Here is a 23,749-nt window from a genome sequence, read left to right as displayed (position 1 = left end):
TCTTTATCATCTTCAGAGCAAGCCTAGGGGAAAAGCTCCAGCCGTGAGTCCTCTTTTCGAGTTGAAGAAGCAGAGTCATGGCAAGGCAAGGTCAGAGCAAGTTAACTCCTAAGCATCGTGTTGCAAAGTGGAGGTGTTCTGCTTCCTTGCTTGGTGTTGGTTTAGAATTAATTCTTGTTCTTTCCGTTCCGAAAGCCAGTCTTCCAAACACAGAGCTGTCTCTCTGTCTTCTGAGGGAGCCGGGGAGTGGGGCGATGTGCTCATTACCTCCCGTCCCTGACCTGTAATTCAGGGCCATGGAATGTCTGCTCTGGAGACTCGGGGATCCGGTGGGAGAGGAGACAGAGGGAGAACATGAGTCAATCATATCATGTCTTTGTTAAAAAAAAAAATCTAAGATGAGCCTGACTTCTGGACAGACCTAGGAGGTTTTACAATCTCATGCTCCATTTTTCTCAGTCTAGAAGAATAACTTCTTCCTGAGGAGCGGTCTTAGGACTCCTAGGGAGCAGAAGGGGTGGCAGGAAGTTCTGTAACATCCCAGGCATCTCCCCTTGATGTCCTGCAGGAACCTTAGGCTCAGCCTGTGTGACCCTGAGCTCGCCACCTCCTTTTTGCAGTTTTCCTCTCCTGTACCTCCTGTCGCTGTGATCAGTGCCACCAGCCACTGTGTGACCCAGGCTGGAAATCAGGAGGCCAGCCTTGGTGTAGTGTCATGTTTAAAGATGTGGACTCCAACCCCAGCTGTCTTCCTTCTAGCTGTGTGGTCTTGAACAAGTCACTTAACCTCTCTGTGCCTCAGTTTTCTCATCTATAAAATGGAGTGATCTTTGCTTACTACCTAGAATTGTTGTGTAGCTATATAATTCTTTTACATGTAAATTACACAACAGTGTCAAAAACGCAGTATGTTTCCAATGAAGGTTAGCTATTTTTTTCTCCTCTGCTTGTGCCCATTCAATCCATGTCTCTTCTTCTCCCAACCCTGCCCCAGGTCCTTATCATCTCCCATCTAGATGCCTTCGGTGGCCTCAGGCTGGGCTTGCTGCTACCTCTGATCTGTCCAGTGCTTTCTCCATACTCTGGCCCATATAGCTTTCCTAACGCTCATCTGATCATGTCCCTTCCCTCCCCTTCCCTGATCATGTCCTGTTGAGCCACAAGAATGGATGCCTACACATGAAAAGATGCTCATCATCGCTCATCATCAGGGAAATGCAAATCGAAACCACAACGGGATATCACCTCACACTTGTCAGGATGGCTAAAATCAACACACGCAAGAAACAACAGCTGGATGGCGAGGATGTGAAGAAAGGGGAACCCTCATGCACTGTTGGTAGGAATGCAAACTGGTACAGCCACTTTGGAAAACAGTATGGAGGTTCCTCAAAAAGTTAAAAATAGAACTGCCCTACAATCCAGCAGTCCCACTACTGGGTATTTATCCAAAGAATACAAAAACACGAATTCAGAGGAATTATATACGCCCCTCTGTTTATAACAGCATTATTTACAATAGCCAAGATATGGAAGCAGCCCAAGTGTCCAAGGATTGATGAATGGATGAGGGAGATGTGGTATATATACAATGAAATACTCAGCCATAAAAAAAGAATGAAAGCTTGCCATTTGCAGCAACGTGGATGGAGCTAGAGAGTATAATGCTAAGTGACATAAGAGAAAGACAAGTACCATATGATTTCACTCATATGTGGAATTGAAGAAACAAAATAAATGAACAAGGGAAACAGAGAGAGAGAAGCCAAGTAAGAGACTCTAAGTTATCTAGAACAAACTGATGGTTACCAGAGGGGAGGTGGGTGGGGGGATGGGGGAACTAGGTGATGGGATTAAGAAGCACACTTGTCATGATGAGCACAGGGTGACGTATGGAACTGCTGAATCACTATATTGTATACCTGAGCCTAATACAACACCGTGTGTTAACTATACTGGAATTAGAGAAACAAAGAATGGATGGCCACACAGCCGTGCCCCCGGGTCTCTGGGACAGCTTTAATCACAGAGGGACAGGACCATCCCACTGGGCTCCAGCAGGACTTGATGGCAAATGGACCCCATTGGGCTATGTGATTTTTAAGCCACATGATCGGGGAAGCACCAGCCCCTGCCGGGGTGTGATCAGGGGCTGGGATATAACAGTGATATGACGGGCAGAACTTTGACTTCCAGCCCCAGACTACTTCTCAACATTTGTCTGTTGGGAAAGCCAGCCCTTCCCTTGGCATGAGCAGGGATTCGGGGGCCCAGGTCTTGTGGATCTAGCCGAATGGCCAGGAAGGAACTTGGCTTCGATCGTTTATGGTTGGGGGAAGTTCCAGCCCCTCCCTTGGCATGAGCATAGGGCTGAAGTCCGGGCCTTGGGCTCACAGCTGCGTGGTGTGGCGGACCAGAGCGTTAGCCTCCTCTGTTCCCCAGTTTGACGGCTGCTGCAGGTCCGAAGGAGCTCTGCAGGAGACCACCTTCCTTTGGGAGGCTAGCCGCAGGGGATCCCGTCATGTTGACCCCTCCCTCTCAATAGCCCCCTGCACTTAGGAGAGCAAGTCCCTGCATGGTCCTCCTTAGTCGTTATTTCCAGTCTTGGCTTGAGTTTCTTCCTCCCTCCAGAGAGCTCCAGCCACACTGAGCTGCTTTTCCTCCAACCCCATCACGTTTGATCATCTCCTGGCCTTGACCCTGCTGTTCTGTCTCGACCTTCCGTCCTCCACCCTGAACTCCATTCCTTTCCTAGCAAGTTCTCTTTCAACCTCAAGGTTTGGGTGTAGGTACCACGTCCTCTGGGATGCCTATCTCTACCCTTCCACCAGGAGCTGGGTCGCTCACGTGTGCTCCCACCTGCACTTCCTCTGACGTCAGATTCTCTGCCACATCGTGGGTACTTACTTACTTATGTAATCGAGGTGAACCTCACAGAACAATGGCCAGTCATAACCTGAGCTGAAGTCAGACACTTAACTGAGCCACCCAGGCACCCCGAACAATGGCCATTGTAACGTGAATAATTCCATGGCATGTCATGCATTCAACCACCACCTCTCTCCAGTTCCCAAACATTTTTGTCACCCCAGGAGAAACCCTGGACCCATTAAACACTAGCTCCCCATTCCGCCTTCCCTCCAGCCCCTGGCAGCCACAAATCTGCTTTCTGTCTCTATAGATCTATCTGTTCTAGACACTTCATAAACGGGATCGTATGTAATGTGGCTTCTTACACATAGCATAATGTGTTTGAGGTTCATCCAAACTGTAGCACCTGCCAGTACTTTATTTTTCACGGCTGAATAGCATTCCATTGCATGGGCATACCACATTTTGTGTATCCATTTGTCAGATCAGTGGACATTTGGATTGTTTCTACCTTTTGCCTGTTGCGTTTCATGCTGCTGTGAACATTCACATACAAGCGTTCAGGTGTCTGCTTTCACTGCCTTTGGGTCTGTACCTGGGCGTGGAATTACAGCGATGATTTCATTATCGGTCTTCCTGCCAGACCATGAGCATCCTGAGGGCAGGGGAAAGACAGACCCCCCCACCCCAGGGGCTGGCACAGTGAGTACCCGAGGAGCAAATCGGATGAGTCGCAGGCATCCAGAATAGACGTCTCCAGCACCCTCAACCATGTGCCCGTTGGCCTGCCTCATGTGGTGGTCCAGGCTCTGTGCTGATGACGCGACTCATTTTATCTCATTAACTCACTCCTCACTCACTCTGATACTTGCTTGTGTCCACTGTCCCTCCTCACCCTGGTCTGTCTGAAGTAGTCCCCCAGCACATTTTTGTGGCCACACCCACTTTCTTTTCCTCCATAGCACTTATTACCACTGGCTCAAAGATGAGATATTTTATATGACAACTTATAGACAATGTATTATATATGTCATTTATTTGTTCATCCCCCCTTTAATCTGTTTCCCCACTAAGAACATGTGCTCTGTTAGAGGACAGGGATCTTGGTCTTTTTAAATTCATCGGCCTATCACAGTGCCTATAAGAGTGGCTGGTATACGAGAGGCATTCCAATATTTATGAAATAGGGGCGCCTGGGTGGCTCAGTCAGTTAAGCTTCTGACTTTGGCTCAGGTCATGATCTTGTGGTCCATGGGTTCGAGCCCCGCATCAGGCTCTGTGCTGACAGCTCAGAGCCTAGAGCCTGCTTCAGATTCTGTGTCTCCCTCTCTTTCTCTCTCTGCTTCTCCCCCGCTCATGCTCTGTCTCTCTCTCAAAAACAAAATTTTAAAAATAAACTTAAAAAAATATTTGTGAAATACTCAGATGAACGAACGCATTTAATCCTTACCGTACAAGGGAACCATGATCATTCTCATTTTACAGACCCCAACACTGAGGCTCAGAGAGGTCACAGAGCTGGTCCTTGGTGGCACCAGAGTTCTAAACCAGATCTCTCAGAGTCCCAATCCCATATTTTTGTCCATTTCCCTGGAGGCGGGGGGAAGAGCTCTAGCAAGAACACCCACGGTACTTTTCTGTGGCCTTAGAACGCAGTGTATGATTCAGACAATTTAAAAAATAGATTTATTCTCTTAAACATATTTTATTTAGGTGAATCGGACAACGAGTTTATATTTTCTGAGCAAATACATCAAGCCAGAGCTTTCCGGATAACAGAGAAGCTGGTCTGGGCTTGACTCTGTCTGCCTCCAGCGCTCAGAGTTCTTCAGCCTCTCTGAGCGTCAGCTTCCGGAAGGTGCACAGGATGGTGGTAACATCTGTGGCACGACACGTCTCCACACAAGTGCACACTCTTTAAAGGGGAGGTAACAACTTAGCACCGCGGCATTGAGAATCACAATACGAGTAGCTGACATTTATGGAGTTCCTGCCATGTGTCAGGTGCTGTCCTGTGCTATCACATATGTCCTCATACTATTCTCCAGAGGCAGGTCCTACTGTCCCATTTTGCAGGTGATAAAGCTGACTCAGAGAGGTTAGGCGAGTGCCCCAGGGCCGCACAGCCAGACATAGGGCCAAGTCGTAAGACTCCAGAGCTGGCTCTCTTAGTCACTGGGCTAATAGTATTTATGTCTGAATTTCGAGATTTACGCACCACCATAGTGTTGGTGACTTTGGTAGAATGTTCTGGCAAAGTCTGGGAGAAGGGAAAAGGGAGAGCCATGTCAGAAATGAGTCCTTGCTCTGGTATCTATTCCCATCTGGCTCATCCATGATGGCCTAGGGCCTTCGGTGAATGCGGATCCCAGCCCTCTGTGTCGATGCCCCAGGGTCCTGGTTGTTGAGGTGGCCCAGGCCCTGGGTTTGAATCCCAGCTGCCAGTCCCCATCTCTGGTGTGACCTTGGTACATCTTCGTCTCTGCACATCCATGACCTTATCTACAAAGTAGAGATCAAAATGGCCCTCTGCCCACAGAGTTACGAATATTAAATAAGATGTAAAGCAGTCCTAATATTACAAGTGAAGAAAGCAGAGACGAATCATTAAACAAGATCTTACAGCACTTCTTAAAAAAATATGCACAGCAAACCATCTGGCAGGCTCCACAGCCAAACGTTAATAGGGATGATGGCTGGGCTGTAGACCAACATTGCCTTTTTCCTTATCTGAATTTTCTAATTTTTCTATAATGAATATATAATAACAAAATGGGTAGTTTTAATTAAAAATGGGGCAGTGAGTCAGTCTTCACGAAAGCACTTTGCAAACTGTCAAATGTTCTATAAATCAGCTCTTGTTATGGTCCTTATAGTAATTATTCTCGTTATTGCTAGTTGGCCACGAGCTGGAATTTATTTCTGCCCCTAATCTCTTCCTTGGCCCGTGATGGGGGGGCCACTCGATCGCCTTCTGCCAGGTCCTGCTTTTGCATGCAGCGGTCCCCACTGGTTTCTCTTTTCGCAGCCACCACCCACGTGGGGACCAGCGACACCTCTCGCCTGGAGCCCTGCAAAACCTTTCATGGGCTCTCCTTGTCCAAGCAGGATCTTCGAGAAAGGAACCTCCCATCAGAACTCTCAATGGCTTCCCACTGAACTTGGCATATAACCCACACTGCATTTTGGTGCACGGTCCTGGTGGTCTGTCCCTCACCTGTCCCTTCAGCCTCTCCTTGAGCCACCCACCCTATTGTTGCCACACCTTGGGCACACTGCCTTCGAGAAGGCACCCCGAAAAGGGACCTAGGAAAGTGCCTGCCCTAACGTAGATAGGAGTCCACTTAGCATGGAGTCTGTGCATATAGACCACATTGATATTTACCCTTTCAGTATGGCGGAGGAGTGAGAAAATGTTAATGCGCAATTGGAATTTTTATTTTTATTTTTTGGTTTAACTTATACCAGGGCTGAAAATCCCAAGCTGCATTCAGACAGTGGGGATTTTTTTTAACGCCTCCATTCTTTCCCTAATAAATGGCTGTAGGACTTAAAAAAAAAAAAAAAGGTCCTTCCTACCTGTATGCTCTCGCCTTGGCTGTTGGTGATCCCCTTCTTGTCCTCGATGCCAGCTTAAATGCGGCTTCCTTAGGGAGCTGAATGCTCTACCTAAAGCCAGCCCACCCCCAACCCTTTTACTTTTAGTTTTTTTCAGTTGAAATTTGTATTGAGCTAATTGTAGATTGCCATGCAGTTGTAAAAAATAATACAGAGTGATCCTGATGCTAAAACAAATACCACAGACTGGGTGGCTTAACCAACAGACATTATTTCTTACCGTTCTAGAGGCTGGACGTCCAAGATCAAGGTGCTGGCAGATGTTTTCTTGTGGAGGGTCTTCGTCCTGGCTGATAGACAGCCACTTTTGTGGTCTCACACGGCCCTTCCTTCTTCGGACTTCCTGTCTTCCACCTTCACCACCTCTCTTAACCCAGTTACCTCCCAAAGGCCCCACCTCCAAAGGCCATCACTGTAGGGGGTTAGGATGTCAATGTCAGGGTTTTGGAGGGACACAAACATTCAGCCCGCAACAGATCCCTTGTCAAGTTTGCTCAATTTCTCCCAATTGGTAACTTTTGGTAAAATTGTAGTGCCATGTCACAGCCAGGTTATTGACATTGATGCAACCTCCTGATCTTGTCCGGGTCTCCCCAGTTTTATGTGTACTCATGTGTGTGTGTGTGTGTGTGTATTTAGTTCTATGCAACTTTATCACCTGTGTGGGATCACATGTCCTTCACCACGGTGAAGATACTGGACAGTTCCAATGCTCTAAAGGTCCCTTGTGTGTGTCCTTCCTGCCTGTGTCCTCCAGCCCTAAACCCTGGCAACCACCAATCTATCCTCCATTTCTAAAATGTGGCCATTTCAAAAATGCAATATGAATGGGATCTTCTGGGATTGGCTTTCTCTGCTCAGCGCAGTTGTCTGGAAAGTCACCCAGGTTGCTGCATGCTCAGTAGTTCATTCCGTTTTGTGGCTGAGTTGTGTTCTGCAGTGGGCAGGAACCACAGCTTGGTAACCATTCACCATTACTAATTCTCTTATCACATCCATTCTGGTTGTCCCCGCTCCCGGCACTCATCACCTTCTGAAATCCTTTCATGACTGTGTTTTCTGGTCTATTGTGTCTCTCCTTAAGTGGAATATTAAACCTAGGGTACCAGAGAGCCTGGACTGGGTGTGGTCTGCTGTGCCTTTCTGGAGCATAGTGCCTGGTGCATTCACAAAGCGTTGGATGATGGGACACCTGGGTGGCTCAGTGGTTAAGCGTCCGACTTTGGTTCAGGTCATGATCTCATGGTTTGTGGGTTCGAGCCCTACATCAGGCTCTCTGCTGTCAGCACAGAGCCTGGAGTGTGCTTCAGATTCTGGGTCTCCGTCCCTCTCTGCCCCTCCTCCACTTGTGCTCTGTGTCTGTCTCTCAAAAATAAACATTGAAAGAAAGAAAGAAAGAAAGAAAGAAAGAAAGAAAGAAAGAAAGAAAGAGAAAAGAAAGCGTTGGATGAGGGTTTGACCGAGCACACAGCCACAGCAGATCTGGGAGAAGTTGGTGCAGTGTCTGAGAAAGAGGTCAGGGCAAATTTGACTTCTGCAGAATTCCTGTATCTCATATAGGGGCTAGCTGTTAAAATTGCTACGTAAGGGAAAGGTTATCCTCGAAAATCCTATCAATCATCCTGAAACTGCTGGAATTAAGATCCTTGGAAATTCAAAAGCGAGAATTCACTCCTTTGCTTTTCTGGATATTTGACTTGTGGGCTCCACAACTACAGGAGAGCAGGTGGGCAAGGCTGTTGAGTGGGGGTTGTAGTGAGAGAGTCAGCAAAGGGATTTCATTCTCTGGAGGAGCCAAAGGGGGATGGATTTATGTAAATGTGTGTGCAGTATAGTATGAACACGGTGTGGTGTTCATTCACAGCGCAGTGTATATAGGATGTAATGTGCATAGGCTGTAAGGTCTATAAGGCGTAGCATGCACGCACATTGTGGTGTGGATAGAGCGTGACGTGCACATGCTGTAACGTGCATTCGCTGTAACGTGAATACGCCATATGATACGTTCACGGTAATGTGCATGTGTAAAGTACGTTCTCTGTAACGTGCATACGCCTTCAGGTACGTTCGCTGGAACGTGCATACGCCGGAATGTGCACGTGCTGTAACTTGCCAGGCTTTCTCAAGGCTTATCTGTTGTCTCTCTGCTCCTTTATTCCAACTCAGGAGGCAACCTTTCCAAACAAGACTGGACCATCCAGTGGCCCACCACGGAGACGGGGAAGGAGAACAACCCCGTGTGCCCCCCGGAGCCCACGCCGTGGATCCGCACCCACCTCTCTCAGAGCCCCAGGGTCCAGACCAAGTGCGTCCAGCACTACTGTCACGCCAGCCCCTCGCCCGGGGCCCCCGTGTACACCCATGTGGACAGGCTTACCGTGGACCCCTACCCGGGCCTGTGCCCGCCACCGCCGCTGGAGTCAGGCCACCGTTCCCTGCCCCCGTCGCCCCGGCAGCGGCACGCGGTCCGCACCCCGCCGCGCACCCCTAATATCGTCACCACCGTGACCCCTCCCGGCACACCACCCATGAGGAGGAAGAACAAGCTGAAGCCCCCGGGGACCCCGCCGCCCTCCTCCCGGAAACTGATCCACTTGATTCCAGGTTTCACCGCTCTGCATCGGAGCAAGTCCCACGAATTCCAGCTGGGTCACCGTGTAGACGAGGCCCACACGCCCAAGTAAGTGTGTTTGGTGGGTGCCCTGGGGCCGCTGAGCCCCGGGGCTTCTGGGGGCTGCTTCATGGCCCCAGGACCGTGCCAGGTTAGGGGAGCCTCGAATGCGCTTGTGTTTCTCTTCTTCACTTGAATGAAAGGTGGCTTTTCATGGAGGGCCCGTGAGAAGATGAATAGCATTTCCCAGAAGTGACCCTTTAAAAACTTTTTATTTTCATTTAAGGTTTTATTTTGTTTTTGAGAGAGAGCTACGTGGTGGTGCAGGCAGAGGAGGGGTAGAGAGAGAGAGAGAGAGGGAGAGAGAGTCTTAGGCTCCACACTCGGTGCAGAGCCGGATTCAGGGCTCCATTTCATGACCCTGAGATCATGACCTGAACTGAAATCAAGAGTCCGGGGCTTAACCGACAGCCGCCCCGGTGCCCCAGAAATGACCCTTTTTACAGTATGGGTCCTCCTCAGTTGGGGTCAGCAAACTGCAGCCTGGGGGCCAAATCTGCATTGATGGCAACACAGCCAGGACCGTTCCGGTGTGTGTGGTCTGTGGCTGGTTTGTGCTGCAAGGCTGAGTTGAGTGTGGTCTGCAAAGCCGAAACAGTTTGCCATCTGGCCCTTGACAGGGAAAGCTGGCCCACCCCTGCGGAGTCTATCCCAATGATGCTCCTAGAAATAGGCTGTGAGCTGCACACCTACCCTTCCATTTTTCTAGTATTGCATTAAAAAGAGTAAAAAGAAACAAGTGATGTTTTAAAAAAAAATTTTTTTTTTTAAATATTTATTTTTGAGACAGGAAGAGACAGCATGAACGGGGGAGGGTCAGAGAGAGAGGGAGACACAGAATCTGAAACAGGCTCCAGGCTCTGAGCTGTCAGCACAGAGCCCGACGCGGGGCTCGACCTCACAGACCACGAGATCACGACCTGAGCCGAAGTCGGACGCTCAACCGACGGAGCCACCCAGGCGCCCCAAAGCAAGTGATGTTTTTATAATAGGTGTCATTTAACTCAATATATCAAAATATTACCACGTCAACATAGAATCACTGTAAGATGATAACACGGAAATGTTTTGCATTCTCTTTTCCATGCAAAGTCTTCGGCATCCAGTGTGTGTTTTGCACCCACAGCTCCTCTCAGTCCAGACTCCCTGCATTCTAAGCGTGCAGTGGCCCCTTAGGGCAAGTGGCTGCTGTGCCGGGCAGCATGTGTACAGGACGCTCTCGGTGCTTATAATGAAAAGGCACGTCCAGGTCGGGGTGGGTCAGAGAGTAGAACCAGACTATCGGAGCAGAGGTCTTGGTACAGAAGCTTAGGGTCAGCCTACAGGCAACCAGGGGAGAAAATCATGAAAGTGGGTACCGTGTGCACCCACTCTGGTGGCTCTGGTTTGGGGAGGATCTTGCTGCTGGCAGGGTGACATGGTGTCTGTAGCTACATACTGGCTGCTAGGAGGGGACGGGAAGCTCTCTGCAGGGCCCCTCAGAGGCTGACTGTGGCCAGGTGCCTTGCAGTCTTTGGAGGTTCTCAGTGTCTTTTTTTTTTTTAATTTTTTAATGTTTATTTATTTTTGAGAAAGAGAATGCGAGTAGGTTAGGTGCAGAGAGAGAGGGAGACACAGAATTGGAAGCAGGCTCCAGGCTCCGAGCTGTCAGCACAGAGCCTGACGCGGGACTCGAACCCACAAACCGTGAGATCATGACCTGAGCCGAAGTCAGACGCTCAACCGACTGAGCCACCCAGGCGCCCCGGTTCTCAGTGTGTTAAAAATGGGAAAACATGCTAAGCAGGCTTACGAAAGTGGGTAGCATGTTTTAAAAATTTACACTGGACAAAATCGCCATGAGGGCATAGAAGATAAAATGATAGTTTGTGACCTTGCCGGGAGATACCATAAGGAGTCCGAATCTGGCACCTGGTGTATGTAAGAGCCCCGCATCCCTGCTCCGGGATCCCTGCAGCTAGGATGCGGGGGGGCAGTGGGGAGAGTTTCCTCGCATTCCTAGTATGTGGAGGCCCATGTGAGGGCTGAGACCAGCCACAGACACCCTAGAGTGTCCTGGGAGGAGCCAAAGGCAAGCAGGGCTGGCCCGGACTTCTGTAGGAAGCAAAGTGCAGAGGCCCTGACTGAATCTGACCTTCACTTTGGCTTCTTGTGACATTGCAAGGGCTCTCAGGGATTTCCTGACCCCCACTCCCTAGCTGTGCCCGTTTGCCTTTGACTCGGGCATTTATCCAGGGCTGGCTCTCCAGCCTGGGCAGGTATGCAGAAGGACTCAGGGGGCCTGTCCCAATCTCAGACCCTCTCCCTTCCTCCTGTCTTAAGCAATAGAGAACCCACATGCCTGTGAAGTGTTGCTTTTTTGACATGGTCCCAGGACTCTCTTGGACTCCCACCTGACCACTTCTGTTGCCCTCAGCCACCCCTTTGGGGGTTCAGAGGGCACCTGCCTCTGAGCGTCTTTACCGATTGAGCCAGTGTTTTGTGAGTGCTCATCGCCGTATGCAGGTGGATGTAAGACATTGGTTATCAGTTGCATCCTGCTATAAATGTAAAAATACATGTCTCTTAGAATTAATGAACTGTGGTTTGTTCTAGGCTCTGGGCTAGTCAGTGGGGGTATAATGGGAAGCAAAAAAAGACATAGCCTTGGCCTCTTGAAGTCTGACATTAATCAAATAACCACACAGAAGTATTATAAAATTGTATCCAGTGCTTATGCACAGTGTTACGGGCTATAAAGATGCAGGGCAGGACACCATCAGAGCTCATGACCAGATAGAGCTGATCGAGTTTGAACTGGCAGGGAGGTGGACGGGGGGAGGACTAGGGAGGGTCTGGTCAGGGCAAGTTCCCAGAAGTGATAATTTAGACTGAAGGCTAAGGTGCAGCTAAGATGGTGAAGGGGTAGAGGTGGAGGGTATTCTAACCGAGAGGCAGGAGGGGGCACGATACATTTGAGGAATTGACAGAAGGTGACAGAAGGCGTCTGTGGCTACGGGACCGAGGCATGTGATGCAGGAGGCGACTCGAGTTAGGCAGGAGGCAGCACTATTCACAACAGCCCCAAGGTGGCAGCAGCCTAGGTGCCCATGGGCGGATGAGTGGAGAAACAAAATGTGGCCTCTCTACCCGGTGGAATATTATTCAGCCGTCAAAAGGAATGAAATTCTGACACATGCTTCGATGTGGATGCATCTCAAACACGGTATGCTGAGTAGGAGAAGCCAGTCACAAAAGGAAAAGTAGAAGGGTGGGTGCCGGGGGCAGGGGGAGGGGAACGGGGAGTTTGTGTTTACCGGGAGTTTGTGTTTACCGGGAGTTTGTGTTTACTGGGAGTTTGTGTTTACTGGGTACAGAGTTGCAGTTTCGGGAATGAAAAGGTTCTGGAGATGGATGGTGATGATGGTCACACAAAATGTGAATGTACCTAATGCCGCTGAAACTGTAGCCTCAGAAATTGCCAAAATGGTAAATTTTATGTTATATATATTTTACAGTAACAACGACAAAAAATTAGGCAGGAAGCGTGCTCTGTCTCTTTCTCTCAATGTAAATAAACATTAAGAAAAAGTTTTAAAAAAGTCGGGGGGAGGTGCCTGGGTGGCTCAGCCGGTCAACCGTCTGACTTCAGCTGAGGTCATGATCTTACAGCTCGTGGGTTTGAGCCCCTCATTGGGCTCTGTGCTGACAGCTCGGAGCCTGGAGCCTGGTTCGGATTCTGTGTCTCCCTCTCTCTCTGCCCCTCCCCCACTCACACTCTGTCTCTGTTTCTGTCTCTCTCTCTCTCTCTCTCTCTCTCTCAAATATAAATAAACATTAAAAAATTAAAATTAGGCAGGAAAGCTAGAGGTTGGCACACTTTTTCTGTAAGGGGCCAAATAGTGAATATTTCAGGCCGTGTGGGCCATGTGGTATGGTAGCAAAGGCAGCCATAGGCAATAGGTAAATACACGGACATGGTGATGTTTCAATAAAACTTTATTTGTCAAAATAGCCACTTGGCTGGGTTTGGCGTCACAGGCTATAGTTTGCCCTGTCAGAAGCCATGCTGTAGACAGTGATTCTTCTCCCTTGATAAGGCACTGGCAGGTCTTTAAGTGATTTTGGTGGAAGGCACGATCATATATGACGGTCACTCGTAGTCTGAAGCTGTGGTTTCTCCCAACTGTGCATCTTCCTCCCCTCTCCCTGTGCTCTTTGGACACATGCTCTTTGCTCTACGTTGATCATGTGTTCCGACACATGATCTTTGCTCTACGTTGAACAGGTGAAGTGAGAGAGGCTGACCTTTGGGGGTTTTCTCCAGCTGTCTTGAGCTTTGGTTGACATATAACATTATGTACATTGAAGGTGTGCAAGGTGGTGATCTAACACACATAGGTATTGTGAAATGATACCACAATTAGGTTTTGTTAACACATCCATCACCTCACCTCACATAATTTTTTTTTTGTGATGAGAACATTTAAGATTTGTTCTCTCAACAACTTTCAAGCATATACTACGGTGTTGCTAACTACAGTCACTAGGCTGTGCACTAGGTCCCCAGAACTTATTCACCTTCCAATGAGAAGTTTTTATCCTTTGGCCAGTGTTTCCCCATTTCCCTCACCCCTAACTTCTGGCAGCCACATTCAACTCTCTTTCTATGTTTGATGGTTTGAGATTCTACATGTAAGTGGTATCATGCAGTATTTGTCTTTCTCTGACTTATTTCACTCAGCATAATGCCCCCTCAAGGTCCATCCATGTTGTAATGGCAGGATTTCCTTCCTTCTTCAGGGCTGAATAATATTCCATTGTGCACACACACATGTGGGTATCATTTTCTTTATCCATTCATCTATTGATAGGCACTGAGGTTGCTTCCATGTCTTGGCTCCTGTGAATAATGCTGCTACAAACATGGGGGTGCAGGTATCTTTTCAAGATGGGAATTTCATTTCCTTTGGATACACACCTAGAAGTAGAATTACTGGATCATACTGGTAATTCCATTTTAATTATTTTGAGGAATCTCCATACTGTTTTCCATAGTGGCTGCAACAACTTACATTCCAACCAGCAGTGCACGAGGGTTCCCTTTTCTCCATATCCCTACCAGAACTTACCATCTCTTGTCTTTTTTGATAATAGCCATTCTAATGGGTGTGAGGGGATGTCTCATTGCAGTTTTGATCTGCATTTCGCTGATGATTACTGACATTGTTGAGCACTTTTCATTAACCTGGTGGCCATTTGTATATCTTCTTTGGAAAAAAAAATGTCTATTCAGGTTCTCTGCCCATTTAAAAATCAGGTGATGATGATGATGATGATGATGATGATGATGATGATTTTTTGCTATTGAGTTGTAAGAGTTTCTTCTTTTATTTATTTTTATTTATTTTTTAAATATGAAACTTATTGTGAAATTGGTTTCCATTCAACACCCATACCCAGTGCTCATCCCAACAGATGCCCTCCTCAATTCCCATCACCCACTTTCCCCTCCCTCCTACCCCCCATCAACCCTAAGTTTATTCTCAGTTTTTAAGAGTCTCTTGTGGTTTGCCTCCGTCCCTCTCTGTAACTTTTTTCCCCCTTCCCTTCCCCCGTGGTCTTCTGTTAAGTTTCTCAGGATCCACGTAAGACTGAAAACATATGATGAAAAACCACTAGCCAGTTTGATCAAAAAGAAAAAGGAAAGGACCCAAACAAATAAAATAAAGAATGAAAGAGGAAAGATCACAACCAACACAGCAGAAATAAAAACAATAATAAGAGAATATCATGAGCAATTATATGCCAATGAAATGGGCAATCTGGAAGAAATGGACAAATTCCTAGAAACGTATACACTACCAAAACTGGGACAGGAAGAAATAAAAAAATTGAACAGACCCATAACCAGTAAGGAAATCGAATTAGTAATCAAAAATCTGCCAAAAAACAATAGTCCAGGGCCACATGGCTTTCCAGGGGAATTCTACCAAACATTTAAGGAAGAGTTAACACCTATTCTCTTTAAGGTGTTCCAAAAAATAGAAATGGAAGGAAAACTTCCAAACTCTTTCTGTGAAGCCAGCATTACCTTGATTCCAAAACCAGACAGAGACCCCACTAGAAAGGAGAACTATAGACCAGTTTCCCTGATGAACATGGATGCAAAAATCCTCAACAGGGTATTAGCCAACTGGATCCGACAATACATTAAAAAAATTATTCACCAGGACCAAGTGGGATTTATACCTGGGATGCAGGGCTGGTTCAATATCTACAAAACAACGTGATATATCACATCAATAAAAGAAAGGACAAGAACCATATGATACTCTCAATAGATGCAGAGAAAGCATTTGACAAAATACAGCATCCTTTCTTGATAAAAACCCTTAAGAAAGTAGGGATAGAAGGAGCATACCTCGAGATCATAAAAGCCGTATATGAATGATCAAACGCTAATATCATCCTCAATGGGGAAAAACTGAGAGCTTTCCCCCTATGGTCAGGAACAAGACAGGGATGTCCACTCTCACCACTGTTATTCAACATAGTATTGGAAGTCTTAGCCTCTGCAATTAGACAACACAAAGAAATAAAAGGCATCCAGATTGGCCAGGAGGAGGTCAAACTTTCACTCTTTGCAGATGACATGATACTCTATATGGAAAACCCAAAAGATTCCACCAAAAAACTTCTAGAATTGATTCATGAATTCAGCAAAGTTGCAGGATATAAAATCAATACACAGAAATTGGTTGCATTCCTATACACCAACAATGAAGAGACAGAGAAATCAAGGAATCGATCCCATTTACAGTTGCACCAAAAACCATAAAATACCTAGGAATAAATCTAACCAAAGAGGTGAAAAATCTATACACTGAAGACTATAGAAAGCTTATGAAAGAAATTGAATAAGACACAAAAAAATGGAAAAAGATTCCATGCCCCCGGATAGGAAGAACAAATATTGTTAACATGTCGATACTACCCAAAGCAGTCTACATATTCAATGCAATCCCTATCAAGATAACACCAGCATTCTTCACAGATCTAGAACAAATAATCCTAAAGATTGTATGGAACCAGAAAAGACCCCGAATAGTGAAAACCAAAGCAGGAGGCATCACAATCCCAGACTTCAAGTTATACTTCAAAGCTGTAATCATCAAGACAGTATGGTACTGGCACAAGAACAGACACTCAGATCAATGGAACAGAACAGAGAATCCAGAAATGGACCCACAAACATATGGCCAACTAATCTTTGACAAAGCAGGAAAGAATATCCAATGGAATCAAGACAGTCTCTTCAGCAGGTAGTGCTGGGAAAACTGGACAGCGACATGCAGAAGAATGAACCTGGACCACTTTCTTGCACCATACACAAAAATAAATTCAAAATGGATGAAAGACCTAAATGTAAGACATGAAGCCATCAAAATCCTAGAGGACAAAGCAGGCAAAAACCTCTTTGGTCTTGGCTGCAGCAAGTTCTTACTCAACACGTCTCCAGAGGCAAGGGAAACAAAAGCAAAAATGAACTACTGGGACCTCATCAAAATAAAAAGCTTCTGCACAGTGAAGGAAACAATCAGCAAAACTAAAAGGCAACTGACAGAATGGGAGGAGATATTTGCAAATGATATATTAGATAAAGGGTTAGTATCCAAAATCTATAAAGAACTTAGCAAACTCAACAACCAAAAAACAAATAATCCAGTGAAGAAATGGGTAAAAGACATAAATAGACACTTCTCCAAAGAAGACATCCAGATGGCCAACTGACACATGAAAAAGTGCTCAACATCACTCATCATCAGGGAAATACAAACCAAAACCACAATGAGATACCACCTTACACCTGTCAGAATGGCTAACACTAACAACTCAGACAACAACAGATGTTGGCAAGGATGTGGAGAAAGAGGATCTCTTCTGCATTGTTGGTGGGAATGCAAGCTGGTACAGCCAGTCTGGAAAACAGTATGGAGGTTCCTCAAAAAACTAAAAATAGAACTACCCTACAACCCAGCAACTGCACTACTAGGCATTTATCCCACAGGATACAGGTGTGCTGTTTTAAAGGGACACATGCACCCACATGTTTATAGCAGCACTATCAACAATAGCCAAAGTATGGAAAGAGCCCAAATGTCCATCGATGGATGAATGGATAAAGAAGATGTGGTATATATACACAATGGAGTATTACTTGGCAATCAAAAAGAATGAAATCTTTCCATTTGCAACTATGTGGATGGAACTGGAGGGTATTATGCTAAGTGAAATTAGAGAAAGACAAAAATCATATGACTTCACTCCTTTGAGGACTTTAAGAGACAAAACAGATGAACATAAGGGAAGGGAAACAAAAATAATATAAAAACAGGAAGGGGGACAAAACAGAAGAGACTCATAAATATGGAGAACAAACTGAGGGTTGCTGGAGGGGTTGTGGGAGGGGGGATGGGCTAAATGGGTAAAGGGCACTAAGGAATCTACTCCTGAAATCATTGTTGCACTATATGCTAACTAATTTGGATGTAAATTAAAAAAATAAAAAGTGAAAACATATGGTATCTGTCTTTCTCTGTATAACTTATCTCACTTAGCATAACACTCTCAAGTCCCATCCACGTTGCTACAATAGGCCATATTTCATTCTTTCTCATTGCCGAGTAGTATTCCATTGTATATATAAAGCACAACTTCTTTATCCATTCATCAGTTGATGGACATTTGGGCTCTTTCCATAATTTGGCTATTGTTGAAAGTGCTGCTATAAACATTGGGGTATAAATGCCCCTGTGCATCAGCACTCCTGTGTCCCTTGGGTAAATTCCTAGCAGTGCTATTGCTGGGTCATAGGGTAGATCTATTTTTAATTTTTTGAGGAACCTCCACACTGTTTTCCAGAGTGGCTGCACCAGTTTGCATTCCCACCAACAGTGCAAGAGGGTTCCCGTTTGTCCACATCCTCTCCAGCATCTATAGCAAAGACATTCCAAACCCAGCAGAAGAAGAGAAATAATAAAGATCAGAGCAGAAATAAACAATATAGAGTCTAAAAAAACAGTAGAGCAGATCAGTTATACCAAGAGTTGTTTTTTTGAAAAAAATTAACAAAATTGATAAACCTTTAGCCAGGCTTCTCAAAAAGAAAAGGGAGAGGACCCAAATAGATAAAATTATGAATGAAAATGGAATTATTACAACCGATCCCTCAGAAATACAAGCAATTATCAGGGAATACTATGAAAAATTATATGCCAACAAACTGGACAACCTGGAAGAAATGGACAAATTCCTAAGCACCCACACACTTCGAAAACTCAAACAGGAAGAAATAGAAAATTTGAACACACCCATAACCAGCAAAGAAATCGAATCAGTTATCAAAAAACTCCCAACAAATAAGAGTCCAGGATGAGTTTTAAGAGTTTCTTACAGGGGCGCCTGGGTGGCTCAGTCGATTGAGCGTCCGACTTCGGCTCAGGTCATGAGCGGGGTGCCTGGGTGGCTCAGTTGGTTAAGCGTCCGACTTCAGCCAGGTCACGATCTCGCGGTCCGGGAGTTCGAGCCCCACGTCAGGCTCTGGGCTGATGGCTCGGAGCCTGGAGCCTGTTTCCGATTCTGTGTCTCCCTCTCTCTCTGCCCCTCCCCCGTTCATGCTCTGTCTCTCTCTGTCCCAAAAATAAATAAAAAATGTTGAAAAAAAAAAAATTAAAAAAAAAAAAAAAAAAGGAGTCATCCCGACTTAGTATGGGAGTCATCCCGGCTTAGGGGGCAGTAGCTCTTGTAACAGCTCCATCTATGTGGCTTCCAGGGGTCCCGCAGGAGATGTGCCCAGTTGTAACAGTCATGCAGCTCGGAGTCCCTGAGGCTGTGGAGCCCCGCCAAGTTCATGGCGAGAACTCCCAGGGCACACGCAATCTGCCAACAAGAGGCGATTCTACCGCGAGCAGTGTGGTGTTTTAAGACAGTTGACATTTCCCTTTTAGGGATGTTTAGAGGATCAGAGCTAGAGAATCAGCTCAAGGTCAAATGTCCATTTACAGAAGACAAAGAGGTTACGTTCGCTCTTTTCCATAGCTTCTCTTTAGAAGTCTTGTAGGGTGTACTTGTCACCAATTCACACTGAATTTCTTCTCATTTTGAATCAGGGAGGTCTTTAACAAGATCTTTTACAATTTGTATACTACCATATAATATATATATGTATATATATGTATTTATTTATATTTATATTTATATAATAATTATAAAAAATTATATTATTAATTTATAATACATTAATATATTAACAAATTATACATTAAATTATATAATATAAATATATATTTATTTATATTATATAATTTATAAATATCTCCAGTAAAATCTATGCTTATCAATTTTTTAAAGTGTCGCTATTACTTTGCATAAGAAAGTGACATCCGCAGCCCCGTCTTCCTAATCAGCATTGACACAGGGCCCCCTCTCCCAGAGAGGGAGAGAGAGGATCCTAAGCAGGTTCCGCACTGTCAGCACAGAGCCCAGTGTGGGTCTCTGAGCCGTGAGATCATGACCTGAGCTAAAATCAAGAGTTGGGCACTCAACCAACCGAGTCACCCAGGTGCCCTTGCCCCCGAGGCTTATGAAAGCACCAGCGAGGCATCATTCATGGCCACATTCCCACTGACGTCGCAGCTCTCAAGTTCCGTCATGAAAAATTAGCTTAGCCGTGTGCTTAGTGTATCAGAAATTATTGTGGTCATGTGTGCTGTGAGCTGGGTAACCTGGCGTTTTGTCGGAAGTACCTGGTTATTTACAAGGAAGATGCTCTTCTGGTGAGATTTGATCCTGTTAAGTTAAGAAGTTTTACTTATCTGGCCCCCGCCTCAGTCTTGTGTTCTACACGCTCTCTTGGAGGGTGTCCAGAGGGACCGAGCCCCAGTTGCCCGTGATGGTACAGCCTGCACCCCCACCCCACCCCCAACGTCACCTCCTTTATGGGCTTTCCTTCCTTCCCTGCCTCACGTCTCGACTTTATCATGCTTCCTGGGATCACCTTCCAAATACACTGTTTGCACCCCCAAAATTCCTCTTGGGGTCTGATTTTGGGGGGACCCAAGCTAAAACAGGTCATTATTAATATACTTGCATTAAGCTCGATACACAGCGCATTTCCACTAAATGAAAAGCTTTGTTGATGGAATAGTCACTATAATAATATGCATGACGGCCATCACTTATTGAACACTTCTGGCATACCGGCATTTTTTACACGGTTTATTTTATTGACTCCCATTTTGCAGGTGAGGAAATAGGCTTTAAAAGAGAACATGCGTTGTCTAAGCTCATTCAGACTAATTAAGTACTGGAGTTGGAGTTCGTTCTCCCCCAAAGTCCCTTGGGGACACTGGAGGATGGGGGGGGGGGGCGGTAAGGGCATGGGCTCTGGAGCCAGATGGCCTGGGTTTGCATCCGGACTTTACCACTTCCCAGTTGTGTGCCTTTATTCCGATTTCAGTGTCCCAGTCATGCAAAAGAAAAATGGAGACCATGCAGTGAATCCAAATATCACCACCCCTTAGTTTCTCTTGCTGCGGAAATGTCCGTGGGACGTGCTCCATTTTATAGACCGTGTCTCAATTTGGGTTTGTCTGGTGTTTCTTTATGATTATATTCAGATTATACAATTTTAGCAGAGATGTGGTGGCATCTTCAGTGCATCAGAGCAGGAAACGCTTGTTGATTTGACCCATTACTGGTGGTGCTAATTATGATCATTTGGTGAAGGCGCCCTCTGTGCGATTTCTGCCCTGGACGGTTACCCTTGTACCCATTGAAGTTAATACATATCTTGTGGGGCGATACTTGGAAACCATGTAAATATTTTGTTTACTCCTCAAGGTTTCACCACTGATTTTAACATCCACTGATGATTCTTGCCTGAATTAATTATTACTATGATGGTTTCCAAATGGTCATTAATTCTGTCATTTCTTCCACATTTGCTGGTCAGCTTTATACCGGAAGGATAAAACTTCCCCTTTTTCCTTCCTTGTTTGTATCAGTGTGGTCTCACGGATTCTTATTTGATTCCATAGGCTATAGTCCTTTGTTATTATTATCTATTTTGACGCTCAGTTACTTATCTTCAGTGTGGCCAGTGGAAGCCCCTTCGAGCTGGTTCCTGCATCCTTTAGACATGTTCTTCTCTTTCTTTGAGCATTGCTTTATTTTCTGGCACAAGAAGATACGGAATTTCTACCCGAAGGTGGATGTTCTTTATTTTTTTTTCTCATGTATAAGATACTCTTTGTAAGGAGCTTGGAGCTGTGCTTGGTGCAAAGTAAGTGTTGGCTCTTATTAATATCATTACTCTTACGATGATGTGCTAGCCCTTGACAGACCCTCAGACCTCTTGATCTTTTTCTAGGAGCCGTGGACGGGCAGGCTCCGCCAGAGCACAGCTGGATGTCATGAAAACACGCAGTATCTGTTTTTTTTCTGGTACCCAGACCCTTACCTCACAATGATACAGTCTTCAGGGCTTGTCCCCCGAGAGGTGTAATTTTCTGAGAAATTAGCAAGTACATAGAAAAGTGCAGTGACTAATGGAATGGACCTTTGGGTCCCACCCGTTGCTCAGAATGAACGCATAGGAACATCTTGTTCTTTTTGCTCTGCCATTTCTGCCCCCTACCCTGAAACAACAATGATGAGATTTGTTTGAAATCCATCCATGTTGATACACACGTAGCTTCTTAGTCATTCGCTTTCATCTGCTGTGTAATATCCCGTTGTATGAACACACAACTGAGTCCCCTGTGGTTTGCTGAGTCCCCTGTTGATGGATATCTCAGTTGCTCCCACGGCTTTACCATTGTCACTGGAGCCGCAGTGCGTGTTTCCTTGTGCCCAGGTGCAAGTGTTTCTCTAAGAGGCATCCTTCAAAGTGGAATGGCTGGGCCAATGTATTTAATACATTAAAATTGTATTTTAGGGGAGGGAGGATCGCTTTAAGATGGCAGTGCTTTCAAGAATCAAAGGGGCGGCTCCTGGGTGGCTCAGTCGGTTGAGCGTCCGACTTCGGCTCAGGTCATGATCTCGCGGGTCGTGGGTTCGAGCCCACATTGGGCTCTGTGGTCACAGCTCAGAGCCTGGAGCCTGCTTCCGATTCTGTGTCTCCCCCTGTCTCTGCCCCTCCCATGCTCATGCTCTGTCTCTCTCTGTCTCCCAATAATGAACGTTAAAAAAATTTTTTTTTGAATGAATCAAAGGAAGGCTCAGGCACTAAGACTGGGGAGGGGGCAGGCATCTTGGTGGCAGTGGGTTTTTCTGGAGTCCATCAAATGAAATGTGTAAGAAGGCTGGTACTGCACCTGTTGCCTCTTGCTCTCGACCACCAGAGACAGAGGGGGGAAGTATTCAGAGCCAGAGGGGGAAGCGATGTGCTTCTCTCCTCACTCCTTTCTCTTTCTCCTAGACAGATGACCAGACTGGAGGTGCTCCGAGAGGGGCTGCCCCAGAGGGCCCCCAGGCACAGTTACTGAGGAGGCCAAGCTCGCTGGGAGACAGTTTGCATGGAGCTTATGTTGCCTTTCTTTCACCACTTGCATTATTAGCATCTGTCTGGAATGTGCCAGGTTCTATTAAAAGTAGTCAGGAGCGCCCGGGTGGCTCAGTTGGTTGAGTGCCAGACTTCGGCTCAGGTCATGATCTCGCAGTTGGTTGATTTCGAGCCCCAGGTCAGGCTCTGTGCTGACAGCACGGAGCCTGGAACCTGCTTCCAGTTCTCTGTCTCCCTCTCTCTCTGCCCCTCCCCTGCTCGTGCTCTGTCTCTCTCTGTGTCTCAAAAATAAACAAACATTAAAAAAAAGGCATATCTCAAATATGCCCATCTAACCACGCGCCTCTCTCCCTCCCTGATCCGGTGTCCTGGGCAGGTTTGGGGGATTGTGTCGGCCCCCAGGTCCCCGAAGGTGGCCCCCCTCCCCATGGCTCACCTCATCTGGTCTCCAGTCGCCCTGTACAGTTGTTTCCCATCTGGCTCATTCCCTAGATTGCCTTTGCCGCCGCTCTTCGCTCTGGGAGAGCCCTGCTGGTCTTTTCTCAGCACGAGGCTCTTAGTGAGGATTCAGTAGACACTTGGTGGGCATCTGTTGACTGAATGGATGTTGGTAGTAGCAATATCAGCATCAGTGATGTATTGAGTGCCAGTGAGGCCTCAGGCATTTTCTTGTTTAATTCCACAGCACCCCATGTGAGGTGGGCATTGTCATCATCCCCATATTACGCACGAAGAAACAGAGTCTCAGAGAGGGTAGAGAAACTGCTTGGCGTCGCAGCCCGTAAGTGGGAGCCGAGAGATCAGACTCAGCCCTGACTCCAGATCCCTTAACTGCTGCACCTTACCGCTTCCTGGATAGTGTTGACTTCTGCCCGAGAGAGACTTGGGTTCGAATCTCTGGTGTTGGTAGTCCGGATACAACAGGTTGCTACCTTGTTGTATCTGTGTGTTTGTGGAACAATACTTTAGGGCAGTGATTTAGATACTCTGGGACTCCAACCGCTCAGGCGGGCAAGATGACTTCAGGAGGCCCATGGGGCAAC

At 46.4% G+C, this 23,749-nt stretch overlaps 1 protein-coding gene across 3 annotated transcripts in view; it reads left to right on the top strand.

Annotated features, from left to right (window-relative positions):
* KSR2 (kinase suppressor of ras 2) overlaps positions 1–23,749 on the top strand; it is a 428,047-nt gene that overhangs the window by 163,665 nt on the left and 240,633 nt on the right. For all 3 annotated transcript variants that reach the window (XM_047828846.1, XM_047828844.1, XM_047828845.1), the window contains exon 4: positions 8,656–9,169. In XM_047828846.1, coding sequence (XP_047684802.1) covers positions 8,656–9,169 — 514 coding nt within the window. The remainder of the gene's footprint in view (positions 1–8,655; positions 9,170–23,749) is intronic.

This window comes from Prionailurus viverrinus, chromosome D3 (genome assembly GCF_022837055.1).
Source record: "Prionailurus viverrinus isolate Anna chromosome D3, UM_Priviv_1.0, whole genome shotgun sequence".
NCBI lineage: Eukaryota > Metazoa > Chordata > Mammalia > Carnivora > Felidae > Prionailurus > Prionailurus viverrinus.
Note: the sequence above shows the minus strand (reverse complement) of the source record. Positions and strands in the feature narration are given on the sequence as shown.